The following is a 20,096-nucleotide window of genomic DNA, read 5'->3' on the forward strand; positions in this document are numbered from 1 at the left end:
ACCCTGCCATGCCTGACACCAACGTAGAGGTGCTGCTGGACTCAAGTGCCTCAAGCAATTTCATAGATCTTGAGCACACAAGATCCCCACCAGCACAAGGACTTCCCCAAGTTAGTGGAGTCCATACATGTGTCATTCCTTTCATAGGGACCAGTCACCCACCAAATGGCTCCCTTAGAGGTAACCACTCTTCTAGGCCATCAATAAATCCTCCAGTTTGGGCTAATTCATGCACAGCATTAATCAGTTATACTTGGCATCCTCTGGCTCATTGTCCATGACTGGTCAGAGTTGCCGAGGTCTGCTGGACTAGGGCAGTGGTCCCCTGCTGGCCAGTCAGCTGGAGCAGCTGTGGTCGTCCGCTGGCACTGGCAACAGTCCGCAGACCCCGGCAGCTGGTACCATTGGCCCCGGGCACTGGTAAGGCATGTAGTTGTGGATGGAAGAGTACAATTATTGTTTACTTCCCATGACCTGTCCATGACTTTTACTAAAAATACCCATGACTAAATTGTAGCCTTAATCATCAGGTATTCATGAGTCCTTCCTAGTTACAGAATAAAATCTCACAGAAAAAATTGTAGTTCACCACTGAGAAGATATTGTGCACTCCCAGACCCATCAACCAACCAAATAGGGTTGTATGCACATCCTGACACACTCCCCCAAGGATAAACCCATTAGCCCTGTGGGCATCCAAGCTCCCTGCCCCACCAAGTGTGCACAGTGCATAAGCTTTGTTATAATGGTTAAATATGATCCTCAGTTCACCATTTTATTTCTTAAAAACTCCGATTCCACGAGTTGTTCTCAAAAGACACCCCCCTGCCAAGTTTTGCATAGATAGACAATGTTTTTAAAAAGATATTGATCAACAATATAAAACAGGACTGCCAAGGAAAATAATTCATCAGGAGACCAAAGTCAAATGCTTCCTATTAAAAATATGATAAACCAAATCAAAATGCATAGAATATTCAAAAGGGGATAAAAATTAAACTAGTGTAAAATTTCACCCCAAATGGACACCTAACATTTAGAGGGAAATTTCCACACACACACCCATTTTAGAATACTACCCTAGCTATGGAGTCACTTCCCAGAGCCTCTGTAGTGGACACACAACATATGTCTACTTTTTATGTTTTTTACTCTTAAAAAATAATGAATTAAACAAAGCCATATGTGATAAATGAAGGGGGGGAGGGGTAGCTTTCTTTTATGGACACCCAGCCAGCCAGTTAGCTTTAAAGTCCCTCTTAGTAGCTGTTCTCTACTTTCTTTACCTGTAAAGGGTTAAAAAGTCTGACTGCATCCATAAGTAAAAGGAAGTGAGTGGGCACCTGCCAAAAGAGCCAGTGGGAAGGCTAGAACTTTTTAAAATTGAAACAAGACTCCCCTTTGGCTATCTGTTGTTCTCCAGAGAAAGGAGATGCAGAGCAGAAACAGGGCTAAACTATGCCATAGAAAGCTTTAAGCCAGGTATGAAAAACCATCAGATCATACCTAGAGACTATGTATCTGAAACCCCAGATATGTAAGTATAGGAGGGAATGTTTAGGAAGAAGACACGATTAGGGTTATTTCTTATTGGCTTGTGGACTCCTCTGTGCTAACCCCCAAATGCTTTTGTTTTGCTTGTAACCTTTAAGCTGGACCTCAAGAAAATTATTTTGATGCTTAATCCTTATAAGTGGTTCTTTTTAAATCTAGCAAAAAGACTAAGTTCCAAATTTTCTTCTTTTTTGTTTTTAATAAAATTTACCTTTTTTAAGAACAGGATTGAATTTTTGTGCCCTAAGAGGTTTGTGCATATGTTGTTTAATTAGTTGGTGGCAACAACTGATTTCCTTCGTTTTTCTTTTTCACTTCTTCCCCGGAGTGGGAGTGAAAGGGCTTGCGAGTACCCCACAGGAAGGAATTCCCAGGTGTGCTTTTCTGGGTTCTCAAAAGGGATTTTTTTGCACTTGAGTGGTGGCAGCATCTATCCATTCAAGGTCAGAGAGAAGCTACAATCTTGGGAGTTTAATACAAGCCTGGAGTGGCCGGTATTAATTTTTAGAATCTTTGCAGGCCCCCACCTTCTGCACTCAAAGTTCCAGAGTGGGCAATCAGCTTAGACACCATACAAGGGCAATAACTTACTAATGCAAAAGCTATTTAAAATACTGATATCTGTCAACACACCTACCCCATCAAGCTGTTCCTTCACCTACATACCTAAATACGAAATCATGTTATTATTTAGGATATATTCATACAGTGGAAGATAATGTCACAAATACCCAAATCTTGATTCTCTTTAGACTTCCTGCATTTCTACCCATATTAATGCATGATGCGCTGTGATTTAAAATAGCTGACAAAACACCAACATACATCTTTTTCTGGAAAAAAAAAAGGGGGGAAAAACCAACAAGCTAATTTATTCTGGATTGTTTCTAATGGTTTGGCAATTAATTCTAGCTGTTACCTTTTCTAATTAAACAACATCAGAGCAGTGATCACTTAAACACTATCACTATCAAGTGCAGAAATCTCGGCACTCCCGCAGCTACTGATTGCTATATGTCAGGTTTTAATCTGGATTTCTGGAGTAGGTAGACTTTTAGATATAGCATCATCCCAATTTTCATTCATATCTTCTACTGAAATTTTTATTTTGGATTGTAAATCTGAGAAATGTCTTTTCATCCCAGTCTTCTTCAAGAGCCTCACATGCAGAGAAACAATCTTCAACTGTTGCATAATCTGCTAGATGCTTACAGTCTGGTATGAAACTAATTAACTCATCCAGATGCTGCAGTGCAGATTACCCAGGATCATCTGGGAGAGAGAGTTCTGTGCAGTACAAAACAGAAAAGCACTGTTAATGAAACATTTTTTTAATTGTAATGCTCTTCAGTTCATTCCAACTTGCAGCAGCTCAGTTCACAGCACCCAGCAGGTTGACGTCTCTGCAGGCAATGTTGTGCTTTAAATTGTATCCATTTTATCAATTAGAAATGACATTAAACACTAACAGAAGGTTTTTAGTAATTTGATTATCCCAACATATAACTTTAAACACAAGGTGCAGTTTCCTGGAAGCCTTTTGGTTTCATATTTCAAAGACTTATATAGCCGGGACCAAGCGCTCTGTCCATAAACAGCAAGACAGAATGACTTTTTCACACTCTTTGTTTTGTTTCCAATTCACAACAAACCTAGAAGCCTCCCACAATTTTTAAACAACTAGATTATTACTTTCTCTATCCCTCAGATCACTTATTACTAGCTTTTAAACCATACTTGTCTACCAATCTGTCTATTTCCAAATCCTTATTTTATGGTGGGGTCACACTAACTGGGCTATTCTTCAGTGTTACAGTTTTAAATCGCTCACACATTGTTTCACTAATATTATCACTCTCCATTTGTTTCCTTTTGAAAGTGCCTTGAACCATCAATGTTTCCTTCCCACCTGTGGTGAGTTGTTAAAATGTCCTGAATCTGTTTATAACCATGGCATAACTCCTCTTCTACTTTTCTGCATGCCACATTCATGAATGACTTTAATTCAGTCTTCTAAATTTAATACTTTTAATTAGGTTCCTTTCCCTTTGTCAGCTTCTCTCCCTACCCCTTTACATCTGGTTCAGATGGAACGGCTGCCTTTCTGACTGCTTTAGCAAGTGGCAGCATAGAATTGCAGTATCTGGGCAGGTCAGCATATGGTCAGAAATGAGATTCACAGCAGGCCATTCTTTTGCAGGGGGTCTTACTGTGAGGAAGATGGAAAATCTCTGTGAAGGGACTTGAAATCTTGTGCCAGTGAAGCAGGACACTGCGACTTGGAAGTGGCTGCAAGCACAAGTGTCACTCTATATCTGTTTCAAATATGTGCAGTATTCTTCTAAACAGCTTTTATAATATTTTAATTTTATTTCACACATTAAAGGTAAATAGAGTGAATGGCAACTTGACGAACTGCAAAGGTAGTGGGCTTGTCTCATTATCAGCTTCTGACTGAGCTTCAGCCAATGATTATTACAAAGAAAAATAAGAATAAAGATGAAATAGTTTGTGATAATAGATAATAAATGTAACCAAAATACTGGTGTAATATTTACTAACCTTAGACTACTCCTACAGTAATCAACTTTATAAAGGTTATTGGCAGAATCACAATAGCAATCAAATATACGTAAGTGTAAGTCTATTTAAATTCGTAACAAAAGCTATGAGACTATCAGTAAGTGAACAACTCCCATATAATATCATTTAATATCACACCCTGATAAGACTAAGCACATATAACCATTGTTATGTTAAAAAAAATTAAACCTCTTTAGAAAAACCAAAACATGTAGCAATCAAACAGGTTTTAATTACCACACCTACTTTAAACTACAAACAGTTCCATTCAAACACACAAAAACAATATTTAGAGTGTTATGTGGTTGTTCAGGATCTTTATGATTGATGGAATCTATTGTGTTGTCATCTTTATAATCACTCACATTTGTTGTTACTAACAAGGAAAAGGACGGTGTGTTTTTATTTTATAATAAAGGTTGTCTTACAGCGACTAACTCCTTCCTTTGAACATAAACTAACAAACCTGTGTACACGTGAATATGTTTTAAAAGTTGGCTCACAGAGGAAAAAAAACAAAGCCTGTGGAACTTGAGCTAATATGAAAAATATTCTACTTAAGGGAGCTGTCAAATAGCTATTATCCTTACTCACCATTCCTTGAAGTTCATCTTGATCACAAGGAAACATCAAAAAACTATTTTAAAAACCCAGTATATAATATATTTTGTTATAAAAGGAAACCAGTTGAGTAATTTCACTCATATAGGCATATAACCAATTTTCTGACATTGCTACTGAATATTTTATCAGCAACGAATTATAAAACTAGCGAAATATTTTAACATGAAGCCTTGCCTTGTAAACTGCCTGTCCCATATGTCAAAACATCACCTACCATAAATCATAGAATTTGAGACTAGTATTTCTTGTTTAAACATGCTGACTTATTCAGCAGAATCACTTGTGTGAACAAGCATAGATTAAAGTACACAAACTTAAGCAGCTTTGCCATCCAACTGATACAGCTATAATTTAAACTCATTATCAGTGTTCTAATTTTCAGAATGCTGAAATAATGTGCTTGTTGAAAATATTATACATTTAAATACCTTAACAGCATTGCCCATTTGAAGCTACTTTCAACTTGCAAATAAAACAGACAGGCACTTGTGTATTGATGAACATGCTTGTCACCCAACAAAGGAACTTTCTGTGTCAAATTATAGGTGTTTAATCAGTTGATTTATGAACACCACAATTAAATAATCTATGCGACAGAAAAAAATAAACTGCATTATAAAACCACTTTTCTTTTATATTTTTATCTACCACATTTATAGTTGGGATTTGCTTTTGCCTCATGGCTAGTAGCTTTCAGTTTAATATATCATTTTTGGCTGTAAGGTAAGGGACTATTTCTTTCTATGATAATGATGCCTGAATCTCAAAAAGTTTGGCATAGAAGCACCCAAAAGACTGAACGCTTATTCACAGCTTGTCCAGCCCTCTGGCACAAATGGGCTGAAAATTTCACCAGAAACAGGACATTTCTTGCAAGACTTTCAGTACTTTCTGCTGCTGAGCAGGCCAGAAATGCTGTTAGGGCCGCAGTCCACAGTATTGCGGCTCTTCTTGTTCTAGTCCCAGCCCGAAACCCAGAGTGCTAAGAGTACTAAGCGTCTGTTTGTTTTGTTTATAAAGATTGAGAACATTTTGTGTACATCTCAGTAGTGCTTCTGGTTCTCGACAGAGCTTTGGGGGGAAAACAGGTTTCTATTTTATCTGAACAAATTCATACATATGAATCATTTATTTTATTCATTCCTATGGCACTTATAGCATGGCAGCAGCAGGTTTCAGTTTACTAAATTTAAACTGAAAAATTATGTAGACCATCCACAAAAACTAAAATTATTGCAAGGACCAGCATCCCTTCTCTAAGGAGAGAAAGAAAGATCAGCCCACAAGATCCAAGAAACAGAAAAAATAAACACAATATTTAAAAGCTATGGAACTATATTTCAAAGTAGGAGCTCTTAATTAAACAGTCACTCCTTGTGGGATCTTGGTGTCTAACCCAGAGTTCTGTCAAATTTGATGACAAATGTTTCTTACAAACAAGTAGAAAAAGAAACTAAGTGTTGCTAGAGTCCTCCTTATATGAGCCAAATAGGTAAAATCCATAATGTTACCTGCCTCCTTTGGTGACAAGACTACACAGTTTGTGGACTCTAATCTCTTAGAAGACAGGCTTCGAACTTACAGTGAGAATAATTAAGGGAAAATATTATATTTGTATGTAATCAAGATAATACCACAGAACCATATTATTGCCCAATGTATAGATTGAAAAATTCAAAGTCCAATGCTGAAAGATTGCTTCTAAAAATAGACCAGATGAATCTTTGTTATTTTTCTAATAAACTGTTGTAATACTAGACCAGGATAAAATGGCTCATGCTGCCCTCTTGTGCTAGACTTGCAAAAGAGAGCAAGCCTTTCTTTATTCATGCTGGAGAACAGATGAAGTGGAACATATGAAGAATTCACTATGAACTGGAAAATGTCCACAGTTTCCTCCTAAGAGCTAACCTGGAATGCATGTTCAGACTCCCATACTGGTATCTGGATGGAGGAGCAGAGGAAAGTTTGAAGAGCAAAGGATAACTTGTATATTCCTTTAAAAGAATGCAAGTAAGTTTTATTAACCAATATAGACAAGCAATAAATAATAAAGTCTGAAACCCAACAATGTGATATCACATATAAATCAAACATTATTATGACTCCATAATTAGGGATCTGTCGAGATCCACAGCTAAAACTGAATTTCAGTGCCCTAATTTCCAATCACCACTTCTGCACATAGAGTAAAATTTTCAAAAATGTTTAAGTCACTTAGGCACTTCAGTCCCATTTGCAATGACACTTGGGCTCCTAAGGATATGTCTACACTGCAATTAAAAACCAGCCTGGATGCTGGGACACTCCAGGCTCCAGCCTGAGCCCAAACGTCTACACCACAATTAAACATCCCCTTAGAACCACACCCCATGAACATGAGTCAGCTGGCATGGGCCAGCCGCGGATGTATATTTGTAGTGTAGATAGATCGTAAGTCACTTCTGAATATTGGATGTAGGTACTTTCTAATAATGTTACCAAATAGTGTTACCAGTAACACACTTAAACAATCAATACTAATTGCATTTTTACATATGTGTCATATTACATAATGGTAGAATCTGCCTACTTAAAAACCTTTATTTTCATTACTAAATATAATATTTTTTAAAATACTTAACACGTTTTTCTATTGTTTCTTTTATTTCCTAAAACATCATGATATCTAGATTTCCAAAATTATTCCAGATTACCTCAATCGTTCCTAATTCTCATTTATACCATGACACCTTTACACACTTCTGGAACTGTCAGAATAGCATAAAGGGATTTGCATGTAAAGGAGAATCAATCCTCATATCTGAGTCATAAGTTAATCAGTAAAATATTATTTTTAAAACGTTATTCCCATAATCCCATGATTCCCATAAACATCTTTACTGATTTGAGATACACCACTGGGAGCTGATGAACAGGTCATGATTCATCACCTATTTCCCTTTTTCAATGTCACTTCCCTAGCCCTACTTACTAGCCTCTTTCCCCAACAGGAACTATTAGGTGCTCAACACTTTTGCAAAATCAAACCACTTATTAGTTGCCTAATTGGATTTAGTAGCCTAATTTAGTCCACCATTTTTAAATTCTTGGCTCTTGTATTTAGTATTGCTGCTTATAAAGAATGATCCTCCTGAACTACAGAGAAGTAAGGAGATAGCTAAGATTGCTGTGGGGATGTTAACAATGAATTCCTTAACTTCTGCGTTACTACAATCTCATCCTTACTGGTGCATATAACAGTGTAAATATAATATTAAAAGAGCAACACAATACTTTCAAAATAAAGTTGTAGTTCATTCAATCAATCAATAAGGCACTTCTTTTAATAAATGGAGACATCTTTAGCCCAGGCAAATCTTGCTCCCGTTCAAAAGCTACCTGCACAGGATTTGATAGCAGAATGGAATCCCTAGGTTGAAGATCTAAAATAAGATGCATACACAGTACAAGATTTTCCAGATGACTGAAAGATGGTGCACATATCGTGCTCAGCACTAAATTGCAGAACTGCTGACTGCTGCAACTTTGAATAAGAACAACCAGAGTTTCATATGCCTTCTTTATGAGAGAAACAAGATGTGCAAAAACACCTATACAAGAATATCTTTATATGCTACTGTATGCTACTTTATATGCTACTGCAAATGATGTAGGAGAAGAAACATGTGTACACAGAAATTATTCCTAAATCATAATAATGGAAACATAATAATAATGTAATAACTAATAATGGAAACATCCATGTAAAAACCATAGAGAGATCTGGGTAATACTGGTGTATTTGTTCTGTGCATAGCTGTTGTTAAAAAACAAATAATGATCTTTTACATCACACTTTTTATCTATAGGTTTCAAAGTACATTACAAAGCAGACTGGTAAGTAATGCAGACTGAATGCAGCTATTTAATTCTATCCCATAGATATGACCTAGAGATTTTATAATAAATTATGTTCATTGAGCTTACTACAAGATGATTACATCTCCCCTCAGATGGGGTTACTGTACCTTGTTAAACACTTCAAAGGGGGAAATGCTGCATATCTGGTGATATCCCCCTTGGTTGGTCCTGCCATTCCTCTTGACCAGCTCCAACAGGCATCACACAAACAGATATATCCTGCTCCACTGAGCACCAGCTCTCCACTCACCAGCCCCCTAGCTGAGCATACAGTTTCTCTTTGAGCCCTCCCGCCTAGACTGCCACATACCCATAATGTTGGCCCACCGACATATCTCTATGCATGTCTAAATGCATGTTATGTTCAAAAAATGGTACCATGGCTATCTACTGCACTTATAATCTCACATCCACTGCTTTTTACTTCATATGAACATTTATGCAAAGGAAAAATAATAATTCTCTCAATGAAAAGCAACCTAGACTTATTCTCACAATCCTGGAAGAAGATGTTTTATAGGAGAAAAACCTCTATAGGAACACATCACATCATCCTTCCATTTCTCAAAGACCAGTGATTCTCCTCTTGGTATTTTCTTTCCCCACTCCTCCTCACTCTGCTTCACTTTCACTTCCTTTCACTTCTCCCCCTCCTCAAATATTATAATCACATCACAAATTTATCAGGTGTACTTTGCATCCAAACACCTTTCCCTTTATGCTCAAATAAATTTGTTAGTCTTTAAGGTGCCACAAGTACTCCTCGTTCTTTTTGCTGATACAGACTAACACGGCTACCACTCTGAAACCTGACCCAGATTATATCTTTTAAATTGCATAGTTTTGTTTTCTATCCATTCTGGGTGTGTGAGTGAGATATTTTTACAGTCATTGTCCAAACTGTTGTTTCTACACATTTTTGAACCGCTATAGCATAGTTTAAATAGATTGTTTAAAATCATCTCTGTACACATCTTTGCCATCCACAAATAACATTTAGGGTCAATTCCACAAACAACATTTAGGGTCAATTTTTCAATGAAAGACACTACAAATTACCTCACAAAAATGCACATATACTTGTTACCCGCAGAAAAACTTAAACTCATGTTCACAAATCAAGTAATTAGTAATGCAACTGGTAGATAAGTGTGCAATACCAACAACAGCTTCTGTCTGCATGTGCAAGTGCAGGATTAGGTAAACATCCAGAATAAGATCAGTCAGTTACTAATATGCTTTAAAAAATGTAACTCTAGCTTTCTAACTGATATGATGTAGTAGTAAATATGAAGATTTTTATTTTTTAAAAAGCAAAAATGTGTGAGTACCAGAAGACTTAATTTGGATTACCACACATTTGTTTCATTTTTCCTATCATACGTCATGATGGAGATAGTATGTAATTTTTTTAAATGTTCATCTTACCTATAGGGTTTCTGTCAAAGAACAACACTGGAGCTTTCAAAAGTGACTGAAACATTTTGTTGTGCAAAGTTTGACCAGCATTCACAAGAACTGTGAATACCAACAGACTTCTCACTATGCCAAAAAGTACTGTCGCCATAGTCAAACCTAAAATTAAACAAATAAATACGGTCACAGTACATACACACAGATCTATCCCTTTAATGATACCGTGTGAGAGCATTTTGGTTAAAACTACATCCATTTTGTTCAGAGTTGTGTTCAGACAGTTCACATGAAGTAAATCATCATTAAAGCTTAAGACTCAGGATGAATGCTCTCTCCAGTATGAAGCAGTACTATAAACTTGTTAATAGCTTAATTTATCCTAAAATTAACTGACAATTTAAACAGTTTCTTTTTTATACCATTTACAGAGGCATAACTTTATACAACCACAGGAAATTTCATTAACTATCTGATAGTCTGTACAATATCCTTTGCACATCCATTCTGTCACGTAATTCTTTATACAGTATTACACATAATTGTGGCTTATGTTGGTCACTATTGAAAAGCCAACATTTTCCAACAGATACTAACCACATATTGACCAGTTATTTCCTATTCTAAGGATAGGGGAAATTGGCTATATTTCAGATCCCACTGTATGGCAACTGTGGGACACGGTGAGTTTTTAAATGTCAATCACTTTATATAGTCAGGTCTATCAACTGTACCATGTTATTTGCAGTAGTTTCTGCTGGCTTAGAGTTTTACCTCAGTAAAATATCCTTTACTTTTCTGTCCAGTGGCACCTTAAAGGCTAACATGCATGCATCTGAAGAAGTGGGTTTTCACCCACGAAAGCTTATGCCCAAATAAATCTGTCAGTCTTTAAGGTGCCCCAGACTCCTTGTTTTTTTGGGGATACAGACTAACAGGGCTACCCCCTGATACTTTACTTTTCTGAATATCTTTTTACACAAAGGTTCAGAAGGAAATACGGTAGCATTTATTACACCCCCACATCACCCAGGATCTGAAACAAAACATAGCCTTTTGCCAAATTCAGAAATGGTAACAATAGACATAGATCACATTAAACTATTAGATATATCCTTTTGCCTTTGGTTTTTAAGATTTTTTTGGGGTGAGGTTTAAACTTGGTTTCTGTAAAATGAACATTGTACCAACCTATTGCTTTCAGTTACAAACAAAAAACAAACAATTCTATCCTTGAGAGATCTTAAAATTACAATATCAAATTTATCTTTATTTTGTTAGCATACACAAATCTTGCCTTAAATCTGTATAATTACTTTATTATTTGTAAAATGATTTAATTGTACAATCATAAAGTGCCAGATTCTGCCACCCTTACTCATATTGTGTAGCCCCATGGAACTGTGTAACGCCGAGAGATCCTGGTTGTCAGGTGGGATTGAACCTGGGGCCTCTGGAGCTTAGTGCATGAGCTTCTACCTCATGAGCTAATGTTTTAGCTGGCTTTTAGCTCATGCACTAGAGGCTCATGCACTAAGCTCCAGAGGTCCCAGGTTCGAGCCCACCCACTGACGACCGAGGTCTGTTGGTGTTACAAGTGGGAGCTCGCCTGGGATTTCAGCTGGGAAGTGTCTGAAGCTCGGGATGCACTTCCTCAGCGAGGGGAAGTATGTAACCCACACACGTCCTGGGTGTGGTGTTCTGTCCCATCTAGTGGCACTGAGACCACTTAGAGAGCAATTAATGAGTCTGCTCTATGCTCTGTGAGAAAGGGTAGTATCATCTGGCCCTTAAACTATAAGGTTATCAGGGCATGGATTTGACTTCCCTGTGCCCTCTGTGAAAAGACTAATATACACGGAGGAGCTATGAAAACAATAAATCTGTATCAGAACATATGCAGTGTGTGTTTGTTTCCCTGATGTCCCTCAGGACCACCACACATAAATGAGTGCATGAAATTATTGTGGTTCATAAAAGTTTAAACAACTACATTAAACAAACTGAAAAGAATGATAACTAGTTAAGATTTGGTGGAAGCTCCTTAATATATAATTGACTTTTTTTCAGGATGGTATGTAAAATTAAGTACTTTTGGCCATATTTTGAAAGGTATTTTAGCTGCCTAAAGGTGTAGATAGGCACCTAGTTGAATTTTTAAAAGCATGTAGGCATGTAACGCCAATTGATAGGACTTAAGCACCTAAGCACTTTTGAAAATGCCATTAGGCTCCTATCCGCATCTTTAGGTATCTAAATATCTTTAAAAATCTGGCCCTGTGTACCTATCAAAGATGCTTTATTTTGCTACAGAACTTCAGAAGGAACATACCCATCCTGACTTTTAAAAAGCCATCACTGTATATAAACAAAAACTGGAACAGAGAGTTGCAGAATGAGGATCAATTTCTAATCCCTCTTGCCCACACACGTAATGACTGATGATTTAGCTGAAACAACCTATTAGTGTAGACAATAGCCACAAGTTTACAGAGACTGCCTTTTTGAATACTTAATTCCTGGTTTACCTTTCAAAATCCAGTACAGAGCAAATTAAGAGTCTGCATTCAATCTATTGCTTCTACTAGAGTTTTTTTTTTTTTTAATTATTCCTATTAATTTAGTCAGGAAACAAGGCTCAGTCTGCTAATCTGCTCAGACATTACTGAATCACTGTTAGAAATCCTATTTTCCCACACTGCTACTTAGAGTGTTCCTTTCAAAACCCTCTATTATATTGGAGCAAATGATTAAAATATTTTTACCTGCATAAATTCCTAAATACAAGCTAAGATCTAGATGTCTAGTCTCATTTATTCCACTGTTTCCATGTGATGTGACATTCAGCTTTTCTTGCTGGTTTGACCTACAGAAATGTATGCAAAAGATAAATAATAATCAATACAACAGGAAGATCACTTAAGCAAGGCATTATCTAATCATTCTGAAACTGGAAAAATATACCTGAAGTTTGCCATATACCTGTACATTTATCATATTATTCACATGTACCTTCTACTACTTTTAAATTGAACTTCAATCAAGATCTCCAATTCTAAATATTATCTGGGCTCATGCTGTCATGAATTATACATGGGTACAGACTATTATGAGCCACACTTTACTGCAAGAACTTTATTTTGTCCCACAAATAAAGTAAGAGGGGATTGGAAGGAAGGTTGAACAAACTCTAAATTTTCTTTGAACAGGCTTCTCCCCCATATATATATATATATATATATTTCTGTTTTCTATTAATTACACAGCACTTCTCTGCAAGAAGTCAAATAACCTACCAGTATGAAAGCCACCAATCCTGAAGCACATAAGCAACCTTGAATAAATAAAGGCAAATATTTGGATTAATTTACAAAAAAGTATATAATACTAGAGAACTAAATTTCCTCAGCCATTCTTCTATGTCCCCTGGTAAAATCTGTCATTAAAAAAATATGCTGCCCATCCCAAACCCTCCTCTCCCCTCCCCTTCCCCCCCTTATATACTATACTGAGCTGGTGCATATATATTTAGGGCCCAATCTCATTCTTCAGTTAGTAGTACACCTCACTGCATATTTCGTAAAATCAAATACTAGGCATCCATATGAAAGTGCATGAGCTGATTTTTCTAAGACCAATAGTGATTTGCAGAGCATATTAGGACCTTCAACCTCCAGAAGGCAAGAAGTTATCTGCTTATGAGAACTGCGTGATGGTGAAACAAGGGGAAAGCAAGACGTTCAACAAAAAACAGCCATAACAACTCTCTCTAACAGATGTTAATTCATAATGCAAAGGGTCGGGTCTTTCTGTTCCTAAACTCCCTATTGTAGACATCGCAAACTGCTTCTTGCTTAGTACATATGCTCACAGGCATAAGAGCCAACTCCTGATGTTATCAGTTCAGAACTTTATTTTTATAGGAGATAATTAGGAACACAATGTTAAAAGGAAGGAAAAACTGAAAATAATTTCTGCCCTCACTCTCCAACCAGAGATGACTATGATATTACAAGCTCTGTAACAGAGCTTAATTTGTATCAAAATCTAACTCTATTCAATTCAATTAAAATACTGTAGGGCTATCCCAGAGAGACCAGATCATATTCACCATCTTCCCAAACATAGATGGTCTCAGTTCAAGGACCCTGTGCAAATTCTCCTATTTCTTCAAACTTCTTTTTGAAGCCAAGACCAATCATTTCTACAAAATTCCTTTGAACCTTCTCACCACAACACAGTAACAAGCCCACATCATACCATCCTCAAAATAACTTCACTGGTTCCCCATTCATTTCAGGATACAGTTCAAAATTGTTCTCCTTCGTAAAAATTCCTTCACAAACTTGCTCCAGCTTGCCTCACACATACAGTCTTCCTCTATTTCCCATTCCCTACTCCTTCTACTTGGTAAACAACAGCCTCTGACCTATCTCCAGAATCTCCTGTCTGTTGGCAGGAGAGTCTTTTCCTCCGTAGCTCTTATGTCAGGAACAGCCTCTATCAATCTGTCTCATTAGCCATACAACACATTTTGATTCTGAATTGAAAACACATTTTCTCCCATAGCTCTTCCTCAAATGCAATCTATGGCTGCCATTATTTTTATTTAATTTACTAATTACATTATGTATCTCTGAGAAGGGTAGTGGAATACAATTTGTATGAATGGCAATATAAAATAAATTATACAACACAAAAGTGCTTTAAATTGATCAGCAGGACTATTGAACTGAGGATTATTACCCTAATGTCCCACTGGAATACAAATTTAAATGACAGAAACCACATTCAGATATTATCAGATTTGATCAGGTATACTGCCAAGTATTAAAATCATTATACATAAGAGTATCATGTATCAAAAGCTTTTCACATAAACATCAGAACAGCTGTTAAGTACACAGTGTTAATGTAAACACAAAACAAAAATCTATTCTTTATTATTTGTGGCACCCATCAGATATCTTACCTGTGCCAAAATATTTAGAAGTAAAAGTATGAAAATTACAAAGTAGTTTGCTCCAGCAGCAAAATATTTCCTGTAAATCTTGAAGTTTATTTTTCCCTCAGACCGGCTCTCTTCTGGCAGTGCAGTCACCAAAGGTTCAGTCTATACAAAATAAAATGGATAAGAAAACTAATGCTAAAATTCATATTAAAGTCATGGTTCCAGAAAAAGTTACTGATAGGTCATAGTTATGAATCAGCAATATACTAAATAAGGAGATAAAATTATACTTATTAAAATATTTTTAAAATGTTAGCATTGTGACACAAAAACAACAGAAAACAGGAAATTCAATCTTACAGCGCAGTACTACTCCAAGAATTTGACTCTGTAAAACGGGATTCTGGGGTTCTATCTTTCTCTCAGTGACTCCATGTTATAAGTACTCAGTTTACAAGTAACAAGATGCTTGTTCTAACTGCCAGTGCTGCAAACTAAACCTCAACTGAGAGCCAAACTGAGTTTTTTTCTCTGTCATGTATCAACATCAGTAATAAAGGTTCCATAGACCAAGATCACAATATGGGAAAGCATCTATATTCAGAAAGAGCACTTAAGCATGTGTTTAAATACTTCCCTGAATAGGAACAGTTTAAAACATGTGTGTTTCTGAATCAAGGCATTAAAAAACAAAAAGATAAAGATTATAGCCATAAGCTGTGCACCCTAGGGGTTCTCAGACTTTTGTACTGGTGACCCTTTTCACACAGCAAACCTCTGAGTGAGACCCCCCTTACACGTTAAAAACACTTTTTTATATATTTAACACCATTACAAATACTGGAGGGAAAGTGGGGTTTGGGGTGGAGGCTGCCAGCTCGCAACCCCCCCAAGTAATAACCCTGAGGTGTCCTGATCCCCAGTTTGAGAACCCCTGCTTTAATGGATCAAACTCAACAGGAGCAACTCCCTTGAAACAGTTCAGATTGCAAGAGCCACAACATTCCAGCCAATTCTCCAAAGAGTAAGTGCCCACAAGAGAGCTTTTAATGGGGAAAACAGAAGGAGAGGATGACAAATGGAGAAAATTAGATTGAGGAAAGGGGAAAAAGAAAAGTTAATTATAGAGCACACGAAAAAGCAAACAGAAGGAGGAAGAGAGACAGATGAAAAAAACAGTAAATGAGCAAAAAAGGAAGAAACGAAAAAATTTGCTGAGACTATAAGTAACTTTTAGTAATTGTATTATCAACAAACAGAAAGACTGGTACTAACATAATACAGTGAAATACACAATGTTTCACTTAGCTGTCCAGGGATATGATTGTGTAGGAACAGGGGGAATGACAGACCTCCATTGTGGATGGGAGAGGAGCAGAGGAACTCAGTATACACACACACACACACACACACACACAAAGAAGAGAACAATAATCTGTTCTGGGTTTGTATGTCACTGCTGGCACTTTGCATGGGCTGTGTATGTCACTTTGCTGGCAACCAGGTGCCAACTCTTGCCAAAGCTTTAGGCCTCAGCTGAGCACTGACAAATTCATTGCTGGAAACCAGTCTGTTTCACCTGCGTGTTAGTATGGTTAAGATGGGTACTGGACTTATAACAATATGTTTAGTGCTTAGACTTTATGAAATGCTTGTAAGTGAGATTAATGCATGCAGCAACTTACAATATCTTTATTAAATGCTATAAGGTAATATTTAAGTTTTTGCTTTGTAACTGTAAAAACTGTTTGCTATAAAACTGTGAACCTGTCGGGGGGGATCATCTCCTGCTCATCAAGAAGGGATATCAGAACTAAATGAGTCACTGTGGGACATCACAATACAAAGACTTTGTTAATTGTCCCTTCATAACCATGAAGAGGCTACTTGCAAAAGGGCTCATCCCATCAGCTTGCATTCTGGGAGAAGGAAATAAAAATAGCCAACAAGAAAATTTTTCATCTCTCTTTTACTTTTTGGACTTTTACAGGGCCAGAGCTACGAAAGAGAAGCAGATACGCCCAGGGTCAAACTGGGTTAGCCCTAAAAGACATTCATAGCTGATAGATTACTACAGTTCTGTCACCTTTCGGAAACCTGCTTTAACCTTGAAATACTTCTCTCATTTATTTTTCCTAGTTAATAAATCCTTAGTTAGTTTACTATAGGATTGGCTACAAGCATTGTCTTTGGTGTGAGATCTAAGGTATAAATTGACCTGGGGTAAGTAACTGGTTTCTTGGAACTGGAAGCAACCTGCATATGTTGTGATCTTTGGTGTACTGCAACCAACTATCACTAAGTCCAGCTTGCCTGGGTGGCCAGACAGCTGGGAATGGCCAAGGATGTCTGTGACTCTATGGTAAGTTGTTACAGTGAGTTAGAAGCTCATATTTGTTACTGGGTTGGTGAAATCTAATTATAGAACTCACAACCCGTTTGGGGTCTTTGCCCTGCTTCTTGACAGTCTGCCCCGAGGTTGGCACTCACGATCGTGAATCACTCCAGATAGCATGACATGGGCACATTTGATGGGAAATGAAAATATTGAGCCCACTGGCTTTAGTACCAGCTGGCAGGGAGAGAGTTTAAACAAATATAACTAATCACTGACAAATTACAGTAAAATATCAAGTTTTGTTGGCCTAAAATGATTGTTCTGAAAAGTCTTAAAATACAGAAAACTGCAGAGAACCCTTGCCCCTCCTTTTTATTTATTTTTATATGTATGTACATATGCTCTTTTTTTACAGAAGACTAAATAATGGTATTTATAGGCACAGGGATGGAGAGCACATAGCCCTTATGTATACACATATTTACAACCTGCCTCTGTGGCTCAGGGGGTTAGCGCAGTGGCCTGGGAATGCAAGGGTCACAGGTTCAATTCCACATTCAATTCCAGGGCAGCTATATCGGATTCAGAAACTCCTCACTGGTGGCTTGTCTCCCTGCCTCAGTGGCTCATCTCTCCTCAACGTTAGCCTACTTTACCATAAGAATATCATAGTTTGAACAAAATTAACAAGTCATATGATGTTTAATTCATATTTGATGTACTCACAGGTGGCTGTTCTATTGCTCCATCTTTCTGTGACTGCACCAAGGAATCTTGTGACCAGACAGAGGACTGTGAAAAGGTACGGTTCCTTGCTAACTTCATAGTGGATATTCCAGGAATTGGTGACTGTTCAACCTCTTCATTTTTTTTCAGAAGGGAAGCAAAATCGATTCCAGAACTCAGGAACTCTGAATAGGTCCCTTTCCCCACCATTTTACCCTACAGCAAAATATTTTTTAAAATTTTGTTCACATGCTGTGTGCACATTCTGTACAGGGTGAATTTAACAATCTGTTGCATAAACCTTCATTACTGGAGCCCCATGGCTTTTGACACATGTACTGTCTGAAAATAAAAGCTCAAGAGATTTCTTACAAACCCTTACTTCATAACACTGAAAGGTTAAATCCTTCCAATTATCCATTCTTTTTCTATAGCAAGGCATTACAGGCAAGATCCTTACCTCCCCCAAACCAGCCCCTTCATGCCAGGTAAATGGGTCAGAGTGGTATAAAGGGACCCAAATCTGGACGGGGGAGGATTCCCTCATTGCAGAACCTGCACAAGATAGCCTTACAGCTTAGAGGCAGGCTTCCATATCATAAACAGGTCTCTTAGCTTATGTGATATGCCAGGGGTTGTGGAGCCACACAGAATTGGGAGGTCTTAAAGCCACCTTAGCCCTCTGCTCCCCATGGGGCTCTTAGAGGAGCCACACAGAATTTCACCCCATGTGTTCCAGCCTAAAAAACCCCAACACAATCCATTCTTTTGCACCTATGCCAGAGATTATTGTATCTTCAAGGTAATCTGACAAGGAAAAAGATGGGTGTTGTGGCCTTTTTTTTTTTTTTTTTTTGCAACTTTATGAAGTATAAAGAAGGCCTAAAGGGTCCTGCTTCTCCCAACCTTAAAAAGTAGGGGAACGGTCCTGCAGTTTTTTTTTTTTATCTTAAGTATTTAGGACCATCAAGTCTGGGGCTCTCTGCTTTTGCTGGAAGACTAGTTTGTCTCAGATACATATGGCCTTTTCTCAGTCTTTAATTAAAATGGAACTGAGCTGCAGAGTCTAATAAATACAGCTTCTTCTGCTCTTCCCCCTGCCCTACCTATTTATTAAGGCACTAAAATAAATCTTAACAAAAAACAAAGTTTTAAATACTCAGTAAAAATCACTTCCCTACAAGCAGAATATATAACATGATAACATGCCAGTTCAAATTTTTCAGGCAAGTTATTCTAAGAAAACTCTTCTCAGCTTCTGTTGTTAATAACAGATACACTTAACGAATGTCTTTAGGAGACATAAAATACATTTATAAACTGTAATTATATTTTATAGAAAATCACTTTTCCTAACTCTTCACATTTTTATCTTCAGAGTATGAGTGAGTAGCAGCAACAACTGAGTTTTAAAAGCGAGCCAGTGATATGACTTACCGCTTTTAAAATCAAAATCTGGTTTACCGCATGGAGGTACTGCAACTGATGAGTCACCAAAATAGAGATCTTTTGGTGCAAGGCCTGATAAATACACCTGCAAACAGAAGGAAAGAAATGGACAGCACATTAATGTTCTAAAACATTTTTGTACATTACAGAAATAATTTATAAAACCACATATATTAATTACTTTGTCATCAAGGAAGAAAAATACCACCACAGGACAAGCAGACACCCAAAATAATGTACTTGTCAAAATTATGTTAACTTGGCATGTCTCTAATACACTGAAGAGCACACTATGGGAATCTCTTATTTAAATACTGTATGCTTACAAAGTAGGTGAAATAAACCAAATTGTGAATTAAAATTTCTGATTCTAGAGAAAAGAGATTACTAAGGAAATCTTATAATTGTGCATTCAGCCTATTATTAATATATGTACATGTCTTAAAGTAAACAGGGCTATGAACAGAACAGACCTATTTAATCAAAATGAAATTCACAGAAGTGAATGAAGTTAGGCAACATATTGTAGCATAGACAATTATCCAAAAACAAGGG

General features: G+C 37.1%; 1 protein-coding gene across 3 annotated transcripts in view; it reads right to left on the bottom strand.

Moving 5' to 3' along the window:
- The window catches only part of ABCC4 (ATP binding cassette subfamily C member 4 (PEL blood group)), a 238,221-nt gene that overhangs the window by 117,216 nt on the left and 100,909 nt on the right, over positions 1-20,096 (bottom strand). For all 3 annotated transcript variants that reach the window (XM_084642483.1, XM_084642482.1, XM_084642481.1), the window contains 6 exons: positions 19,530-19,626; positions 18,093-18,308; positions 15,050-15,190; positions 13,374-13,411; positions 12,843-12,943; positions 10,093-10,239 (listed from right to left, as the gene is read on the bottom strand). In XM_084642483.1, the coding sequence (XP_084498609.1) occupies positions 10,093-10,239; positions 12,843-12,943; positions 13,374-13,411; positions 15,050-15,190; positions 18,093-18,308; positions 19,530-19,626 (740 nt within the window). The remainder of the gene's footprint in view (positions 1-10,092; positions 10,240-12,842; positions 12,944-13,373; positions 13,412-15,049; positions 15,191-18,092; positions 18,309-19,529; positions 19,627-20,096) is intronic.

Source organism: Lepidochelys olivacea (genome assembly GCF_965140295.1).
Source record: "Lepidochelys olivacea isolate rLepOli2 genome assembly, chromosome: 1".
Taxonomy (NCBI): Eukaryota; Metazoa; Chordata; order Testudines; family Cheloniidae; genus Lepidochelys; species Lepidochelys olivacea.